General features: G+C 42.9%; 1 protein-coding gene across 4 annotated transcripts in view; it reads left to right on the plus strand.

Moving 5' to 3' along the window:
* Nucleotides 1–18,079, plus strand: part of VGLL4 (vestigial like family member 4) — a 161,473-nt gene that overhangs the window by 90,901 nt on the left and 52,493 nt on the right. Inside the window, exon 1 of one of the 4 annotated variants that reach the window (XM_073352303.1) lies at nt 4,162–4,645. The exons of the other annotated variants lie outside the window; for them this stretch is intronic. Within the exon in view, the coding sequence (XP_073208404.1) occupies nt 4,564–4,645 (82 nt within the window). The 5' untranslated portion in view covers nt 4,162–4,563. Of the gene's footprint in view, nt 1–4,161; nt 4,646–18,079 lie in introns of those variants that run through there. 4 annotated transcript variants of the gene reach the window in all.

Below are 18,079 nucleotides of genomic sequence, written 5' to 3' on the forward strand. Positions count from 1 at the left end.
AAAACCCACTTCATCAGATGCATGGAGTGGAAAATACAGAGGCAGGTATAAATACACAGCATATGAAAAGATGGGAGTTGCCTTACCAAGTGGGGGGTCAGTGTTAACGAGCCAATTCAATTAAGGTGGAAGTGGGCTATTCTCAACAGTTGACAAGAAGGGGTGAATACCAAGAGAGAAAAAATCACTTTTGTAGTGCTGAGACAGCAAATGTAATCAAGGTGGCCCATTTCAAACAGTTGACAAGAAGGTGTGAGTATCAGCAGGGGGAAATTCATTTTTGTAGTGGCCCATCCACTCTCAGTCTTTATTCAGGCCTAATTTGATGATGTCCAGTTTGCAAATTAATTCCAGTTCTGCAGTTTCTCGTTGGAGTCTGTTTCTGAAGTTTTTTTTGTTGAAGAATTGCCACTTTTAATTCTGTTATTAGGTGTCCAGGGAGATTGAAGTGTTCTCCTACTGGTTTTTGAATGTTATAATTTATTCTTTTGCGTAGAGACTGTCCGGTTTGGCCAAACTGTCCATTGTGATTTGTTCTTTATATTGGCTATTTGCCAGACACACAATGTGCTTTAAAGAAGACCTGCAGTAAACAGTTTCTGATGTGTTGTTGTTCTCTTGTTAAAGTTGTTAGAAGAGTGAGTGCTAGAGATCTTGCAATGATTAAATTCATAATTCCCTAATTCTGAGTAATTCTGCCTCTAGGGCAAGTTAAAACTATTCCTGAGGCATTACCTTGTCCAGACGTTGTAATCAGCAATTTCTAGTTTTGGCAATTTTGATATAACCATTAATTAAAGCCACTGTTTGATTGTTCTTTGCCTTCTTCATCCAAAAATACAAGCTTATGGTGTGAGGTGGCTATTGAATTTGCAGGAGCATATCCCTAATAAACTGATGAATTGAGCACTGCAAGGAAGCTGAACTAGAATGTCTACTAAGGGATTAGCCAGAATCAAAGTCCATGCACTTTGTTGCAGAGTTATAGCATTACTGGTGAAAATGTGTGTGCAGTTTTTCACTATTACCTCCAGGGGATGCTGTTGTACTAAAAAGTTTGAGTGTGTGGAAAATAAATATATAATGGCCTGTTTTACAAAAGAAAAGTATTTTGTGGTGTCATAGTAAGTCGTATAGCTCACATGTAATGCAGGAAGTATAGTACTTAGTGGTACTTACAAGTGTTATAACATTTAAGCAGTGATATTAATCCATAAATAACAAAACTCATGGAATATGCTATTAGCAATGTTTGCTTTTCCATATACTTGGCATGTAACCTGATGACATACATTTGCCATTGATTACATTTCAACCTGAGCTATTCCAGATTGGTGAAATGCTCAGTGAATCATGTATAAGACTGTTGGGAAGTCTTTCCTCGAAAGAGTGCATTGAGCACATTACAGGGATGTAAAGTCTAGGAATGCTTAGTATTAGTACCCACAATGCTTGAGTATGGAGGGATTTTAGGAATGATGTAGGGCATGATTGATTGTCTCATATTTGCCTCAAGAATTTTTTTCTTCCTGTCCCTTCACTAGGAATGCATTTCTTTTTATAATATATATAACTTTTGATACCAAGCTATTATTTAGCTGGAAGGTGTGACAGATGTTAGTCACTTTGCTTAATGTAGTACTAGAAGGTGTTCGAGTACTTAAGTGATGAGTGCAGCATGAGAACCTTTATAGAATAAAATAGAACACTAGCTTCCCCCTCTCCCAGCACTCCAAACAGCAGTTCAAATATTGTATGTTGGAATATGCCAATACTTCTCTTTTCTCCCATAGAACTAGCTTGTAGTAATGGAAATTCAGGAATGCTCTCGCTACTGTAGTTGCACATAGTGTAAATACTTTCCTTATTTCTCAAAGTGGTGGTGTCCCGGCTCTATGAAATTTACACTTCAGGCTGGAGGTACTTGCCTCTCCTTTGTCTCCTTTGTTGTAACTGTGCAGTCTTTACCTCTATATTTACAAATGTACGGAGTAGCCTTTTTTTCCTGTTATCCTGTTGTTGCAATATTTATTAAAACACTGTTTTGCTTTTAGTAAATGAACATGCTCTGAAAGACAGTAATGCACCAGTGTAGCCCCTAGTTGTAGTGGGACTCAAGGTTTACTTCAGAGTTCTGGCTTTTGCATCAGAGAGGGTAGCCCCTACAGTGCTTGAGTAATGATTCCAGCCTATTCCCCTTTAAACTTAAAAATGTCATTTTCTTCATTTAAAAATGTCCCCTTTTTAGAAAGTACCTTATGCTATTTTTAGCCTGTAGGTAGGTGGGTGCAGCTTTAACTGTCTCAAATTCTGGGCACCAAAAAACATCATGGTAAACTTTAATTAGCAAATTATTTTTATTATACAAGAAAGTGGTTACTTGAACATTAAGTATCTGGGTATGTTTTTGTGCCATGCTCATCACAATGGTCTCTGAGATCCATAATTCTTTTAATATAGAGAGAGTCCATCTGTTTTTCTTAATAGTGATCCATATAAAATGAAGAGCTTTTACATTTCATCTTCCCAATGAAACAAGATTTCTTTTCACTAACTTGTTTTCTGTTGCATTGTTCTTAGGATCACTTTAGTAGTGTGCCCCTTCAGTTGAGATTGCATACAAGGAGGTATTTACAGCACTGCTTTTCCTATTCCAAGTAAAGTAATTTTTGGAAGGTAAATTGAGTTCACTTGTATGGAAACAGTATCCTAAATTAAATTGTCTAACCTCAGTGGAACAATAATTCCTTGGGATTTATATTGCACTCTCTTCCAAGTGCTTTGGCAGAATGTCACTCCATGGAACACTCCTGTATGACAAGTGCCTGCCCTAGAGTTGTCACCTTTTCGACTGGACTTTTCAATTAAAAAACAGACATCTGGCAACCCTCAGTGGCACCCAGACACAGAAGCCAAAAACTGGACTGTCCAGGTAAAACTCAGTTGGGTGGCAACCCTAGTCTGCCCCTTTGACACAAGGGGGAGATTTTCTAAGGAACAAATTGAAGTTATGCACCTGACTTCTGTTGAAAGGCAGTGAGAATTGGGCTCCCTCCAAGGAAGCTAAGGCAGAGAAGTGAGGTGAAATTGCCCAAGACCACAGGGGGAATGTGTACCAGAGGTAGGATTAGAACCCCATTAGTTATGTGTTTACTTTAGACCATGCTTCTGTACTGGCGTTGCTTTGTCGTTCAAATCAGATTTCAGACTGCAGGAGACACCAGTTGATACCCATTAGGTTGACATACCATAGCAGCACTGATACACATGGTCTGCCTCTTGTGGTGATCTACATACAACTGTATAAATGAGAAGCCTTTAAGATCAAGGTTCGAACTGCAGCAAAACAAGCCACATCCTGAGATGAGAAAAACTGTTGTAAAAATCCCCTTCATTTCTGTCATTTATACCAGAGTTTGAACAATGAATTCTCCAGGCACTAAAAAGCCATAACCTGAAATGTTTAACTACTGACATCCCTTAGGGATTTAAAATGTAGCGGTAGACTGATTAAACTGTAGTATAAAGCTGTGTGTGCATATCTACCAGCACTATTCAAAGAGTTGATATGGTGGTTTGGTTGTAATTCTCATTCTTCCATCCTGGAGCCATTAGAACTCCATTTTGTTAATTCGCTGAAAAATAGTAAGATTTTAATATTAACGACACCTATTACAATATGTTGAAACCAGATCAAATAGGAACTGCAAACATTTTGATGATCAAGTAAAAATAAGTGTCAGCTGTGTATCTTGAATTAAAGTTGGAGGATGGGGGAGAATTTAAAATAAAAGTTTAACCTAGGTTCTGTCACTTGGAAAGTGAAGCCTGCCTTCAGGTTTAGATTGGTAGACTTCTTCCCAGTACTTGAAAAGAGACACCTCTCTCTCTCTCTCTCTCTCCCCCTCTCTCCCTCTTGCTCTCTCTCATCCCTCCTTTCAGTTTTGCAGTGGTAGCACTGCTTCCTGTCAAGAGCAACTCTGACATGGCCCTTCTGTAAAGACTCTCCACCTCCTCCTCCTCCTTTCTTTCAAACACTCAATACATTTAGAGACTGATCTTGTGCAGAAAATATCCCTGACATTTGAAGAGCTCCAGGGATTCAGTGAGCATGCTCAGTGCTCTCTGCCTGATAGAAAGAGGAAGCTAGTTTACATACGACTCATACCAAGCATAGCCTGCATGTCAGTGCAGTTAACTTGCAGCGGGCTGTGAGGAGAACTAGCTTGTCTTTGTCCTAGGACACTTCCCTAATTTCCCTCCCCCCCCACTTAAATTTCCAGAAAGATTTGCAAAGTTTTTTGTTTTGTTTTTTTTAAACTGGTTTTCTTTGTAGGTGTGGGACAAAATACACTCTAAACTCAGTCTCTGAAATCCTGGAAAGGTTCCTCCCTCCCCATCCAACTTTCCTTAATATACTTTATTTTGATTAATCAAAGGCTGGGCCTTGAGCTTGTGAAGTTTAGAAAGAGCCAGGAGCTAGTCAGGCAGCGTTTGTCCTGCATCCTTCTCCCTGTTTCTGGGCAAAAGCAAAGAAGCTGGTCTTTTTTGTTAGCCCGATAAATGCTATTTATGAAGATGGACCTGTTGAACTACCAATACTTGGACAAGATGAACAACAATATTGGCATGCTGTGCTACGAAGGTAATTGTTTCATTTTGCAAAATGCTTTTTATGGGGTGTTTTTTGTTGTTTTCAGTGTGAATTCTCTCTCCCTTCTATTTATAGTTGTTACAAGGTACTGTGCATTTTGTACTGTCTACGGGTTTAATGGGATTTGTGAAATGGAAGTTGAATTCTTTTTAAAGGAAATTTTACTGTTCAATATTAATATGAAGTGTAGGTTGTCTCCTCCTTCCCCCCGCAAGCAAAGATGGTACTGATTGAAGTACTTTAAAGCAGCAATACCCGGATAACTTTTTGCCAGTGTTAATGTAGTTGTAAAGGAAACATTTTAAAGTCACTTTACAATATGGTGTATGAGTTAATTTGTAATGTACATTGTGTATGTGTAATCTACACCATTACATGTAAATAGATATATACGCTTAAACACATAGTGTAGATGTATTTGGACAATGAGACTTAGACGAAGTTTTTGTTTTTAGTGTACATCCTGAACAATAACTAATTTTTACTATTCAACTTTGGCAATTGAAGGGCACCCATATTACAGAGCACAGAGTGGCTCTTTGTTTGACTTCTCATTTCCTGCACAGCTCTGAGAAAGCCCTGACAGTGAAGGATGTCTCCCCCCTCACCCACACACAAACACACCTCCTCCCCAAAGAGCCCTCCACATAGTCCTGGTGGAAAGAATTACACAACACCCTGGAAAACTGAAACTTTTTTCTTCACCGTGCTCTGAGTTTTCTTATTTGTGTCCAGCTGACGTAGGTCTTCAGTTACTTCTGAGACTGTAGGTAATAGTAGCCCTGTTTTGAGGGTGCCTTAAGTTAGGGGCGGCGTGGGGGAGGGGAAATCAGCTTCTCCATCTACTTGAGCTTTTTATCTACGTGCAGTTTGAAGAAGTGGCAATGGCCTGGATTTGAGTGGAAAGAAAGGCACCACTGAGCTAATTCAGCTTGGCAGGAGTGCAAGTTTTCCTGTAGCCACATACAAACATTGCAGAAGTCTCTCTTCTAATTCAGCAGCAACATTTTCGAGTTCATTTGGAAAGTAAATTTGCTATAGTTGTCAGGGAAGGAGCAGTAAATAATGTATAGATCTGATCAAGAGCTAACCACTTACATGCTTTAATAAAAGGCTAACCCAAAAATCAGGAAGCTCACTCTAGAAATAGATCTTTCCCTTCCCCCCTCTGTTTTAAGTCAGAAAGACCACATTTCAAAGTGCCAGGGGGAGCAGAGAGGTTGCATGTAGAACTATTAATACTTCCGGAGGGAGGGGGAGGTTCCATCTGAACAGAGTCAAATATCTTAATGTAGAAATTTACTTAATTATTTCCACAGCAGATTTATCAGGCTTGCCAGTCAGTATTGAACAATATGGTGCAGATTGTGCATGGCCAATCAGACTTCCATGCTCTTTCCCATGGTGCTGTTTATTTTTTGAAACTCTGTGGATGCAAGAGTGATTGGATAAAGGAATGTTGCTAATCTTTTTTTGTTAATCTCATCATTGTCCTGCATTAACAATCAAATGCTTTATTATGATGTGACTGTGACTGTTGGCTCCTGGTGAAAAATGGCAAACATTATAAATAGAATTTTTGCTTACTTGATGGATTTTTCTGAGGGTTTTGCTGACTAGAGGGAAAAAGTTTTGTTGCTTTGGGTCTTACTAGTTTCAGTCAATTGTATTTATTAACTAATATTTATAGAAGTTGCTTACTAGACGTTTTCCTACCTTTTTTTGGACAGATCATACTTTTAATAGTTTGAAAGCAAAAGCACAGCTCCAGGAACACACACTAATACAATATAGCAGCTTTTGTTTAGTTTAAACATCTGTTGTAATTTTCCTTATTATGGAAGTTATTATTTTTAACACTAAAATAAACATGTAAGAAATGAAAAAAGCAAAAGCAAAACTTGAGCAGTGTTTATAGTGAGGTGTTTATATCTAAGTGGTTTTAAAAGTATAAACACTGACCACATCTGCACTGAGCTCTGAAGGGTGTTTTTAGAGATGCCTGCAGATCTGCCATGCCAATGCCAAAGTATTTATTTTACAGGGGAGTTGTGTCAGCAATGATGGATCTTGTCTTTTCAAAATCACCGCTGCAGTAATATGTATACTTGAGAACAAAGTGTTTTTCAGATTCAAGTAATTAGTCTTTATTTAGGATCATACTTGAAATACTTACACAGACACAGTCTCCTGAAAAGTACTTTTGCAGATATAAGATAAGATACAAATACACTATGTGATTATTAGATCTATATAATAGGTTGGGATTTTCAAAAGTGATGGAGAAAATTAGGCGCCTACATCCTATTGGAATTCAGTGGGAAGTGGGTGCCTTTACTCCCTGAAGCTCTTTTGGAAATGGCAGCATGTTGCTGCTTTTCCTGAGTAGATGCCTCAACTATCCCTTTCAAATAGAATGGAATAATGCTGACTTTATCCATTTCATTTTCTGTCTCAGTCATTATTAAAAGAACAATGTTGTTTGCCCCCGCTTTTTGAGGCAATTTATGGACTGGTGAAATGTGGGCATTGTTATCATTGGAGAGGATTTGCCCATTTTCCTCTTTGTGGGTAATTTTGCTTCTAGCAGAAACAAGCCAATACAAGGTAGTGACTGGCCATGTATCTGCAGGCGCAGCACCCTGGACTTTAGTGCATGTTCCATGGATGTACTGGTGATAGGATAAGGCCCTTCAGAAGTAAAAGCAGGTTCTTTCCCCAACAAGGATGTCTTAGGCCAGCCCTGTGGCCCAGCACAGTGTATTATGCTGATGCAGAGGACTATAATTTGGACTCCAAGCTTAGTCTCTGTTTTCCTTGCCCAGAAAACTGGCGCCCACAACTGTCAGATGGCTAAGCAGTGCCAGTACTGTGGTGGTGCTTAATGACTCGTGGATGAGAGCAGCCCTTCAGAGGGGTTTCATTTTGTCCTTACGCAGCACTCTGTCATTTTTTTTCTTCTTTCTTCTTTGGCTATCCCTGGGTGTGTGGATGATGTCTGTTAAGGGGGTTCATTAGTGGGTTTTTAAGTGGCTGAGGAACCCAATTTGTGCCCTGCAGATTTTCCCACAGCAGTGACAGGTGTGATCTTGGAGAAGACGTAGTGGTTGGTTGGACTGTTGTGCCCTTTCTTTTCTCCTTTGTCACTTCTCTGTCTGTTCTCCTCAAAGTGAGCTGTGGCTTGGTGTATGGCATGGCACCACACTGTTCTGTTTCGCGCTGTGTCCTCCCAGTTTGTTGGGCTGATGCCTCTCTTTTTAAGATGTACTTTCAGTATGTCTTTGAAGAGCTTCCGCTGCCCTCCACGGCATTGTCATTGTCATACAGCCATGATTAGGGGAATATTTTGGCTGGCAGTGTGTTCTAGCTAGTCTAGTGGTTAGGGAGACCTTAGAGAGAAATTGGGTTGCCTGCCATAAACCAAAGCAAAATAGGTAAATCTTTGGTCTCTGAGTTGCTTATGTCACAGGTGCTGTTCCTAACTGTGAGCCACTCTACTATGTGACAAAGGTGAGAATGATGAAAGCCAAAGAAGGAAGCTAAGGCTCTGTCTACACTGGCAAGTTTCTGCACAGTAAAGCAGTTTTCTGCGCTGTAACTCCCGAGGTGTACACACTGCCAAGCCACTTAGTGTGCAGCAACTGCGCAGTTGGAGCGCTGTAAAAAACCCACCCCGACGAGAGGCGTAGAGCTTTCTGCCCCAGGGCTACAGTGCTGCGGTGCCAGTGTAGACACCCTGGTCGAGTACAGCGCTGCGACTGGCCTCCGGGAGGTGTCCCACAATGCCTGTTCTCGCCTCTTTGGTCATCGGTTTGAACTCTACTGCCCAACCGTCATCTCCACCCCCCGTTCATTCCATTGTGTGCTCAGTGATGCGTGCAGTGGTCTCAACGCAACTTTCCAGGTGGCCATGTCTTCTCCATGCGCCAGGCGATCCCCTGCTTGGAGCAATGCCGAGCTGCTGGACCTCATCAGCATTTGGGAAGAGGAGCCTGTCCAATCCCAGCTGTGCTCCAGCCATAGGAATTATGATACCTATGGACAGATTTCATGATGCATGACAGAAAGGGGCCATGACTGGGACACAGTGCAGTGCAGAGTCAAAGTGAAGGAGCTGCGGAATGCCCATCACAAGGCACGGGAGGCAAACCGCTGCTCCGGTGCTGCGCCCATGAGCTGCCGATTCTATAAAGAGCTGGACGCAATACTCGGCAGTGACCCCACCTCCACTGCGAAGGCCCCTGTGGATACTTCATTGGCTTGCGTGCCAGTCGAGAGTGGACTGAGCCAGGAAGAGGAAGTCTTGGACAAGGATGTGGAGGGAGTGGGGGATGGGGACCCAGAGGCAGAGGATGACTCAGAGGCCAGAGATGCATGCAGCCAGGAGCTCTTTTCTACCCCAGAGGAGCCTAGCCAGTCACAGCAGTTGGATGTTGGCGAAGTGCAAACAGGAGAGGAGGCCCTTGGTAAGTGCATCTGATTTTGGGAATCGCTGAAGCGAGTTGTTGGGGACAGGAGGGTTGCAGAAAGCAGGCTTGTCTCCCACCACATGCCTAGTCTGAGTGGCGGAAAAGGCTGTTGATTGACTCCCTCGCGTCACGGGAATCTCCCTCAGAGATCTCCGGGTTCTTCAGCAGAGTGGCTTTGTTTCTTGTCCCATTAATGGTAACTTTCCTGTGCCGTCATGGGGTGGGTGGGAGAGCACCGTTGCCGCACACAGGCAAGCCACATAGGGGCCAAGGCGGAAGCCACAGGGTTGGAGGAGACCCTCCCTTGATTCCTTGCTCACCCTCAGCAGCGAGATATCTTCCATAATGATCACATCCTGTGGAAAGCGTGGGGGAAGGAATAATTATCAGGCCCCCCACTACAGTGCTGGCTCTCCCCAAGAGCCACGGGCCCAGTGTACAGGAGGGTCCAGGAAGAGTGATTTACCCTGTCCCTGTGGCTATTCACCATTTTGGGGGTCTTGTGGCTCATGTGTGCTTGCCTGGAGTCAGCCAGTTAGTGACAGGTGTATGAGTAGTAGCTGTGTTTTAAAGCACCGAGTCTGTGTTGTCTGTGTTGCAAACAATACTGCTTCTGTAAAATGTTGCATTTAAACTTCACCAAGATGACCTTGAAGCCCAGCTTCCCTCTTTATTGGCGGCAGAATGACCGCGTAGAATTAGAAAGTGGCCTAGAAGAACTAAGGAGGACTTTCTGCGTGAGCTTATGAGGCACTCAGCCGCTGAGAAACAGGAATTGAAGGAGTGGTGGGACAGCGAGAAGAGGGACTGAAAGGAGAACGCGGCACGCCAAAAAGAAGCCAGGGAGTGGCTCTTAAACATGGAGTACCAAGCAGACACGCTCCCGGCAATACTAGCTCTTCAAACTGAGCAGCTCTGTGCCCGACCTCCCCTGCAGCCGCTGTCGCAAAACTCTTTCCCATGCGCCCCCCAGACACCACCAACACACTGTTATCAACCTCCTGGCTCCAGTCTCTACCCGCAGCATTCCACTCCTCCCTCCTCACAGTCCACTAGTGTGGACTCCCACTGCACTCAACACCCATCCCTCTGCAGTTTGGCCCTGCTGAAGTCCAGCACCCGCTGTGTCGTACTCCAAAGGAGAAAGTTGGATATGATCCCTGGACAAATCTTTAGCCATCCCGGGACCCCTCCTCCTCCTGGGACCTTCCCTTCTTTCATCCCCCCTCCACTGATGTATTTTTTCTTTTGATTCTCTCCTCTGGTTGTTGTCTTTTAATAAAAGAATTGTGTTGGTTTGAAAGTAATCTTTATTCTATTAATTGAAAGCAAAAAGAGTACTGCAAAGTAACATACAATTATGTTAAACCCCGTTCTTGCATCATATGCACCAATCACCTCCTAGCATTACAAGCACTGCAATCCCAACCATAGCAACAAATATTAGTGGCTTTCAGCTTCAGATTGCTGCCTCAAGGCATCCCTGATCCTTATGGCCCCGTGCTGCGCCTCTCTAATAGTCCTGGTCTCCAGCTGTTCAGACTCAGCCTCCAGGCGCTGAGCCTTTGCCGTCCAGCCCTGAGTGAAGCTTTCACCCTTCCCTTCACAAATATTATGAAGTGTACAGCACGCGGCTATAAGTATAGGAATATTCTCATCAGCCAGGTCCAGCTTCCCATACAGGCATCGCCCGTGGGCTTTTAAATGGCTAAAAGCACACTCAACAGTCATTCTGCACTTTCTCAGCCTGTTGTTGAACCGCTCCTTGCTGCTGTCAAGTTGCCCCAAGTATGGCTTCATAAACCATAGCATTAAGGGGTAGGCGGGGTCTCCAAGGATCACAATGGGCATTTCAACTTCCCCTACGGTGATCTTCTGGTCCGGGAAGAAACTCCCTGCTTGCAGCTTCTTGAATAGGCTAGTGTTTCAAAAGATGCATGCGTCATGCACCTTTCCAGACCAGCCTGCGTTAATGTCTGTGAAATGCCCATGGTAATTCACAAGCGTCTGGAGAACCATTGAGAAATACCCCTTGCGATTAATGTACTCAGTGGCTGGGTGGTCTGGTGCCAGAATTGGAATATGCATGCCATCTATCACCCCTCCGCAGTTACGAAAACCCATTTGTGCAAAGCCATCCACAATGTCATGCACGTTGCCCAGAGTCACGGTCTTTCAGAGCAGGATGCGATTAATGGCCTTGCACGCTTCCATCAACACAAGTCCAGCGGTCGACTTCCCCACTCCAAACTGGTTAGCGACTGATCGGAAGCTGTCTGGAGTAGCCAGCTTCCACAGTGCAGTCGCCAAGCTCTTCTCCAGTGACAGGGCAGCTTTCAATCTCGTGTCCTTGCACCGCAGGACTGGGGCGAGCTCATCACACAGTCCCATGAATGTGGCTTTCCTCATGCGAAAGTTCTGCAGCCACTGCTCGTCATCTCAGACTTGAATGATGATGTGATCCCTACACTTAGTGCTTGTTTCCCGAGCCCAAAAGCGGCATTCCAATGTGGTCAGCACTTCCGTGAATGCCACAAGCAATCTCGTGTCGTAGCTACTACGCGTGGCGAGATCAATGTTACATTTTTCTTGCCTTTGTAGTTTAAGGAATAATTCCACTGCCACTCGTGATATGTTGGTGAGAGTGAGCAGCATATTGGTCAACAGTGCGGGATCCATTCCTGCAGCCCAAAAAGGCAGGGTGCGCAGTACACAAACCGTTGCAAGATGATGTCAAATGTGGATGGAAGCACAGGGTTTTCTGGAATGCGAAGCAATGCATTACAGGTCATAGGAACAGGACACAGAATGTCAAGTTTCAGAGTAACAGCTGTGTTAGTCTGTATTCGCAAAAAGAAAAGGAGTACTTGTGGCACCTTAGAGACTAACCAATTTATTAGAGCATAAGCTTTCGTGAGCTACAGCTCACTTCCTCAGCATCTGAGGAAGTGAGCTGTAGCTCACGAAAGCTTATGCTCTAATAAATTGGTTAGTCTCTAAGGTGCCAGAATGTCAAGTGACCTCCTCCGCCTTCCCACAAGCCTTAGCGGCAGAAGAGAAAGAGGTGCTCTGTGGGATAGCTGCCGAGAGTGCACCACTCCGAATACTGCTGCAAGTGCCGCAATTGTGAATACGCTATTGTGCAGGCAGCTGACAGTGTGAACACACAACACCGGTTTCCCTTCGGCGCTCTCTGAGTGGCGCTGTAAGTTTGCCAGTGTAGACATGCCCTAAATGAAAGTTTGCTGTGATCTTCCAACAAAAAGTGGTCCTCCTCTTCTGGGGTGGTTCGGATGGGGGTGTGTGTGCATTACAGGGTTAGCCAAATGGATGGCACAACTGAGAATTATTATTATTACTATTGTTATTAATTTGTGTTATAATAGGCCTTAGAAATCTGAACTTAAATTGGCACATTACTGTTAGACGCTTTACAAAATATGATAAAAGACAATCCCTGCCCCAGATAGCTTTATAACCAACAACAAAGTGGGAGGGAAAATAGTTGTATGGGGGATGAGAAATGACTTTGCCCAAGGTCATGCAGCAAAGCAGTGGCAGAAGCAGGAGTAGATACCAGGTGAACCATCATGCTTCAAGTATGAGAGATACTATCATCTTAAAATATCTAGAAGTCATCGCAGGTGGTGACTTTGTCCTTTCCTGGGGGGCACTCGACCCCCACTCTGTCCCAGGCCCTGCCTCCATTCCACCACTTCCCCAGACCAGCATTCCCTACCCCACCCCACCTTTTCCCACCCCGTTCCGCCCCCTTCCCTGAGCGTGCCCTGTCCTGGCTCCTCTTCCTCCCCTCCCCCCCCCCCAGCGCCTCCTGCATGCTGCTAAACAGCTGATCTGCGGTGTGCAGGAGGTGCAGGGAGGGAGGGGAAGTGCTGATTGGAGGGGCCGCCGGTGGGTGGGAGGCGCTGATTGGGGGGGCTGCCAGTGGGTGCTGTGTACCCACCATTTTTTCCTGTGGGTGCTCCAGCCCTGGAGCACTCATGGAGTCGGAACCTATGGTATAAACAGAAATGAATTTACCTTTGGATGGGCCATTCACTTCCTGCAAGATGGCTGAAATGTCTGTCGGGGTAACTATTTTGTGTGGGTAACCTTCATTCTTTTGAATGTTCTCAGTAGTTTCTCTTGGCTTTAAACAGTTAGTGATGCCTCAATCAACGTATGGCTTGTCAGCAAAATTATTTTAATTTTACAACATAATTGATAATTATGTAGTTTTTCTCATTAGATGGAGAGACAAATGCCTCAAATTCTTCAGTCTAGAGCTATTCACACTTCCATCAGGGGAATGATGGCAGACATTTTGTTGATGATCAGCTGTTTCAAGCAGATTATTTTTCAGTCCGTTTGGTGCAATTAGAGATAAGAAAAAAATGAAGGCTTCTAGATTCAAATGCTTGATATTGATGCTTAATCTGACTCATGTATATTTATCTTCCTTGTGACATTTATCAACAACTGCCAGTTTAATAGAGTAGTCCTTTAGTTTCATTGTTCTCTCTCTAATGAGCTCAGAGTTATCAGGAAACTCATGGGAGATGGTGTCCTCACTGGGGTGAAAAGGCCATAAAGCAGACCCATTCTGTAACAGTCTCAAGTTCCTAGTGCTGCATATCAAATGACAAGCACTTGATCTGGGGTTGTACTCTGAGGTATAACATCTGCATCTTGTTTTGCTGTGGAAACTCAATTTACTTTAGTTTCATATTCTTTCTCTGGGAGTCTTGTGTGAGGTAATGCAGGCAGAGCTTTAAGTTAACAAAACAAATCACAGGTGAGCTTGTCCTTTGGTAATGCCAGCAGTGGATTGGTAAACTTTGGCTCCTGATAATTGCAACTTAAATATTTACGGGAAGGTGCAGTCCTCCAGTGGAAGATTGTTTCACTTTGTTGTTTATCTCATGGAGTGCACAGATGGCTCTGTGTTGGAAGGCAGATTTCTGTCTTCCTTCCTCCCTCTTCTATTGTCTAATGCTTTGCATTATTACTGTGTTCTCGGGGCTTGGACTGCTGCACTGGGAAAGGTATTAAAAATGCAATAAGATACAGAGAAATCCCTCCAGGCATGTTATGAGACTCAGAGCACTCAAAATAGTTTTTGTTCTGCAATGTCTTATGGACAGTCAAGAAAACTGGACTTTGTTATCAAGAAAATTAGATCCAGATTTACAGAAAAATACCACTTTGTTTTGTTTCCTAGCTTAATGTAGGCAGTTTATACTAGTTAGTTGCATATTACATAATTACTTCACTGACTTCCTGTAATTACTTGGCTACAATTTCCAACTAGTAAAGATGTGTAGTGTTTTAGTGCAAAGCAAGCTATTTTTAAATGTTTGTTTTCCAAAAAGCCCAGTATAGATATAAGATATCAAATGCAGAGCCTGAAAGTAATTCTGCTAACTTCATTTGCACGCTTTTTAAAATGAAATACCACATGTTCTTTTAAGTTCTAAAGAATAGTTTCCACCAGGTTGGTTTTTTTTTTGTTTGGTTGGGGTTTTTTTTGCTGATCTTGCATTTCACTCTAGATTTGTATAATCAGCTTCTCATATCAACTCCAAAGCCTGTTTCAGTTTCTAAATATATAAAAATAGCTTTACAACACTGTCCTTCAAATAATAATGAGTGGAAATGTTGAACCCTATGGAAACCCCCTTACATAGTGAACTAAAATATCTTAATTTCCCTTTTATTTACACTGCACTGGACTGCTTCCCTCTGGATTAACTTCATTATTTTAATCAAAGTAATATACTGGGACACACCTAGAGAGTTCCCTACATTTATAGAACATTGAATAAGATTTTTATTTTTAAATACCTTTTTTCATATCAGAAAACAAAGAATTATAGACTTTTTTCAGTGTTTGTTTCAGTATCTCCTATCATTGACAGGGAGTGTCCTCTTCAGTGAACTTCAAGATTCTTTTCCTCCTTGGTCCTGCAAAACAGGAGAAGTTTGGGTTTGAACAATATTTCCCTGAAGTTTTGATGTTCCTCTGAGCCTCTAAGGCCCTCTAACATTTATTGAAGGACCTTAAATCAGGAATGAACAAATAAATATAGGACTGGGGGTATTCTACAACTTTCAAAGGGTTAAGATACGCAGCCCATTTCCAGAGATAAAGTTTGGTAACGTCTATAGAAGCAAATGTTCCACTGCATTGCATTAATGAGGAATTTGGTTAAAGGCTGTGACTTGTTACTCACAAGTGAAATTTGTTTCAGTGCCAGGTTTCTTTGGATGTAAATCCAGGGACTTTAGAATACACTGAAAAAGCTTAAATTGCTCCAAAGTTCAAACAATGCACTGTATTGTACAGAGGGCTGTTAGAGAGCAACTAGAAACTTAAACAACAGTCCACATTGTGTGGCATCTAAAATTATGAATGGAAAAAGTTCATCCATATGTATTGGTCTTGCATTTTTTTAAACATCTACTTTGCATGAAAATAGTTGCCTCTTAATTCCTTTTTGAGGATTAATACAGATGGACCTTTATGTTTTGATTCTGGCTGAGTAGACTCTAGAGTTTAACATGCTGCAGGCAGACAGTGTGCCAAGCAATTTAGCGAAGTTGTTTACAGTAACAATAATCCAGCAGGACAGAGGCCATAATTCTTCACTGATAATAGAACGAGGTAGTGATGAATACAAGTTTCTGGAGGAGTATTTACAAAAATTGTATTGTGCTTTCTCAGTTTTGTTTTTAATTTTATTTTAATGCCAGCCAACTTTTTCTTTTACACACAGTCTGTATCATCTCCCTCAAATATTGCTTTGCAAATCAGCATGGAATTGTTGCTTGATACACAGAGAGCCATTGTTTCCTTTCCCTTTCAATAAAAGCCATATGCTTTGGAAGGTAATTGACTGCATGATATGGCACTGCTGGCTGTTGTATTGACACGCTAGGACCATCCATGGGCGCAGTCACGTATACGCCGTGTGTTTCCACAGTGCAGTTTTAACTTCTATGGGGCAGCTTTCTTGCTGGTGCTTCATAGATATTTTTAAGGCATTGCTAATGCTCCTTCTGACTGCCCTGGTTGTATAAGTGACTATTGTGATCCATAGGGGCTTGTGTCTGTACCACTTCTTAATTTTGGATGATTTTATGAAATTGTGTCATGAAATTAACTGTGTCCTGGAAAGCCTATATGTAGGTGGATCCCCTGTGAGTTTGCAGGCTTGTCATGTCTTTGACAGGCCAGAAACAATGGTGAATGATCAGCGCTCAACTGTAAATTCAAAGTAAAACACCTTTGGACAGTAGGTTTGCTCTCCTGGGAGAAGACGCTTTCTCCTCATGTCTGAAGGGAAGCGGGGAATTTGGAGTAATGCAAAATTACCAAAAGGCAGAACAAAAGAAACAGGTGACCTCCCAACAGGAGTCTGTAAAGGGGCTGGGGGGGGGAGGGGAAGAGGAAAGTTGGGTGCGGGGGGCCAAGGGGAGCCATTTTGCATAAGATTAAGATGAGGGAGGCTGCTTCAGGAGCAGAATAAGGCTAGAGAGTGGAGGACCTTGGAAGCTGGAACACAGATGGTCTGCCAAGGGAAGGGAGAGCCCGTGAGGAGGGACATTGTGTTTAGGATGTTTTATTGTTTTGGGCAATCTGTACGTTCCTGTGCTTTCCATGATTAAATAGAAAGAGCATAAAGCTGAGAGACTGAACAAAGTGAGTGTGCCTGTTGACTTACAACAACTGCTGCGTGCACCTGAGAGAGTTAAATGGTAAACTAGAAGATTCAAACCTCTTGGGTGGGAGTTTTGGGATGGGGGTGTTTAAGTGCTGGGGAGTTGGAAGGGTCAGTGCTGTGCCCTGAGGAGCCAGATGGCTGGAGAGCAAGTCTAAACACTTGAAGGTGAGTATCCGATAGAAGATCTGTGCCCTGAGAGTGTGCTCACAGATCCTGAGTTTGGGGCAATGGCTGGACTCCATTCAGGCTCCAGAAGCTTGAAATACCCCCGGGAATCCAGAGCACAGAGCCTTGGATTCCCCATACAGCAGTCCTAGTGTGTGGGTGGCCAGGAAGCGATGGATCTGTGACAACCATCATGATGTATGTATAATGGCATCTTGGTGTGCTCTGTAGTCTCTATTAGGAGTGTACTGTTTGGAGAAGGTGGTGTGGGCAGGGAAGGGTGGCAGTGGATCATCTAGCAAAGATAGAAATTTAAAATAGATGGCTGAACTCTTAATTAAGGTTATCAATGTCAGCTTGTCAGCCCCATGTGGATGGGTGGGGTTATGAGAGGTTATAATCCTAATGTTAGTTTGGGTCACCAGTATCTTTTTTTCAAATTAGTCCCAAAATAAGATCGTCATGTTAGTATTTTATTAGGGAAAGTCTGAATAAAGATTTTCTTGTGTAAGTTTGGCGAGGGGAAAATAATGATGCTTTTTGGGACAGTAGAAGCATCACTTCTAGCCAGTCGTCTATGCTAGCAGGAACCACACTGAGGCTGAGATTTTCAAAGCCATCAAAGAGATATGGATGCATAATTTTAATGGAAACTGGGTGCCTAAATCCCTTAGGGCTGAGATATTCCAAAGCCACCTAGTAGCCATGTTGAAATAATGAATGTTTGTGAAAAATACAGAAGAAAATTGTGTAGCAGAATTTGGTTTAGAAGGTTTGTTCCTCCTAAGTTTTTTTGTCACTATTTGGTTTGAGTTTTGAAATTAGAGCACTGTTTTTCCTGGCCACTGATTTAACTAAATGTCCATGTCCCAGAGGACAGGAAGCTGTTGTACAAGGAAGTACAGGGCTACTGTGCACCTCTCCAGCCTTTCCCTACACAAATCTTGCATATTGCTGTTTTGTGTGTCTTCCTTGCTGTATCAGTGGGAGGAAAAATAACATGCACAGGGTAATGCTTCCTACTAGAGGATTTATGTGGCCAGTAGTAAAATGTTTATGAATAATGC

The sequence above is a fragment of the Lepidochelys kempii genome, chromosome 7 (assembly GCF_965140265.1).
Source record: "Lepidochelys kempii isolate rLepKem1 chromosome 7, rLepKem1.hap2, whole genome shotgun sequence".
NCBI classification, from domain to species: Eukaryota; Metazoa; Chordata; order Testudines; family Cheloniidae; genus Lepidochelys; species Lepidochelys kempii.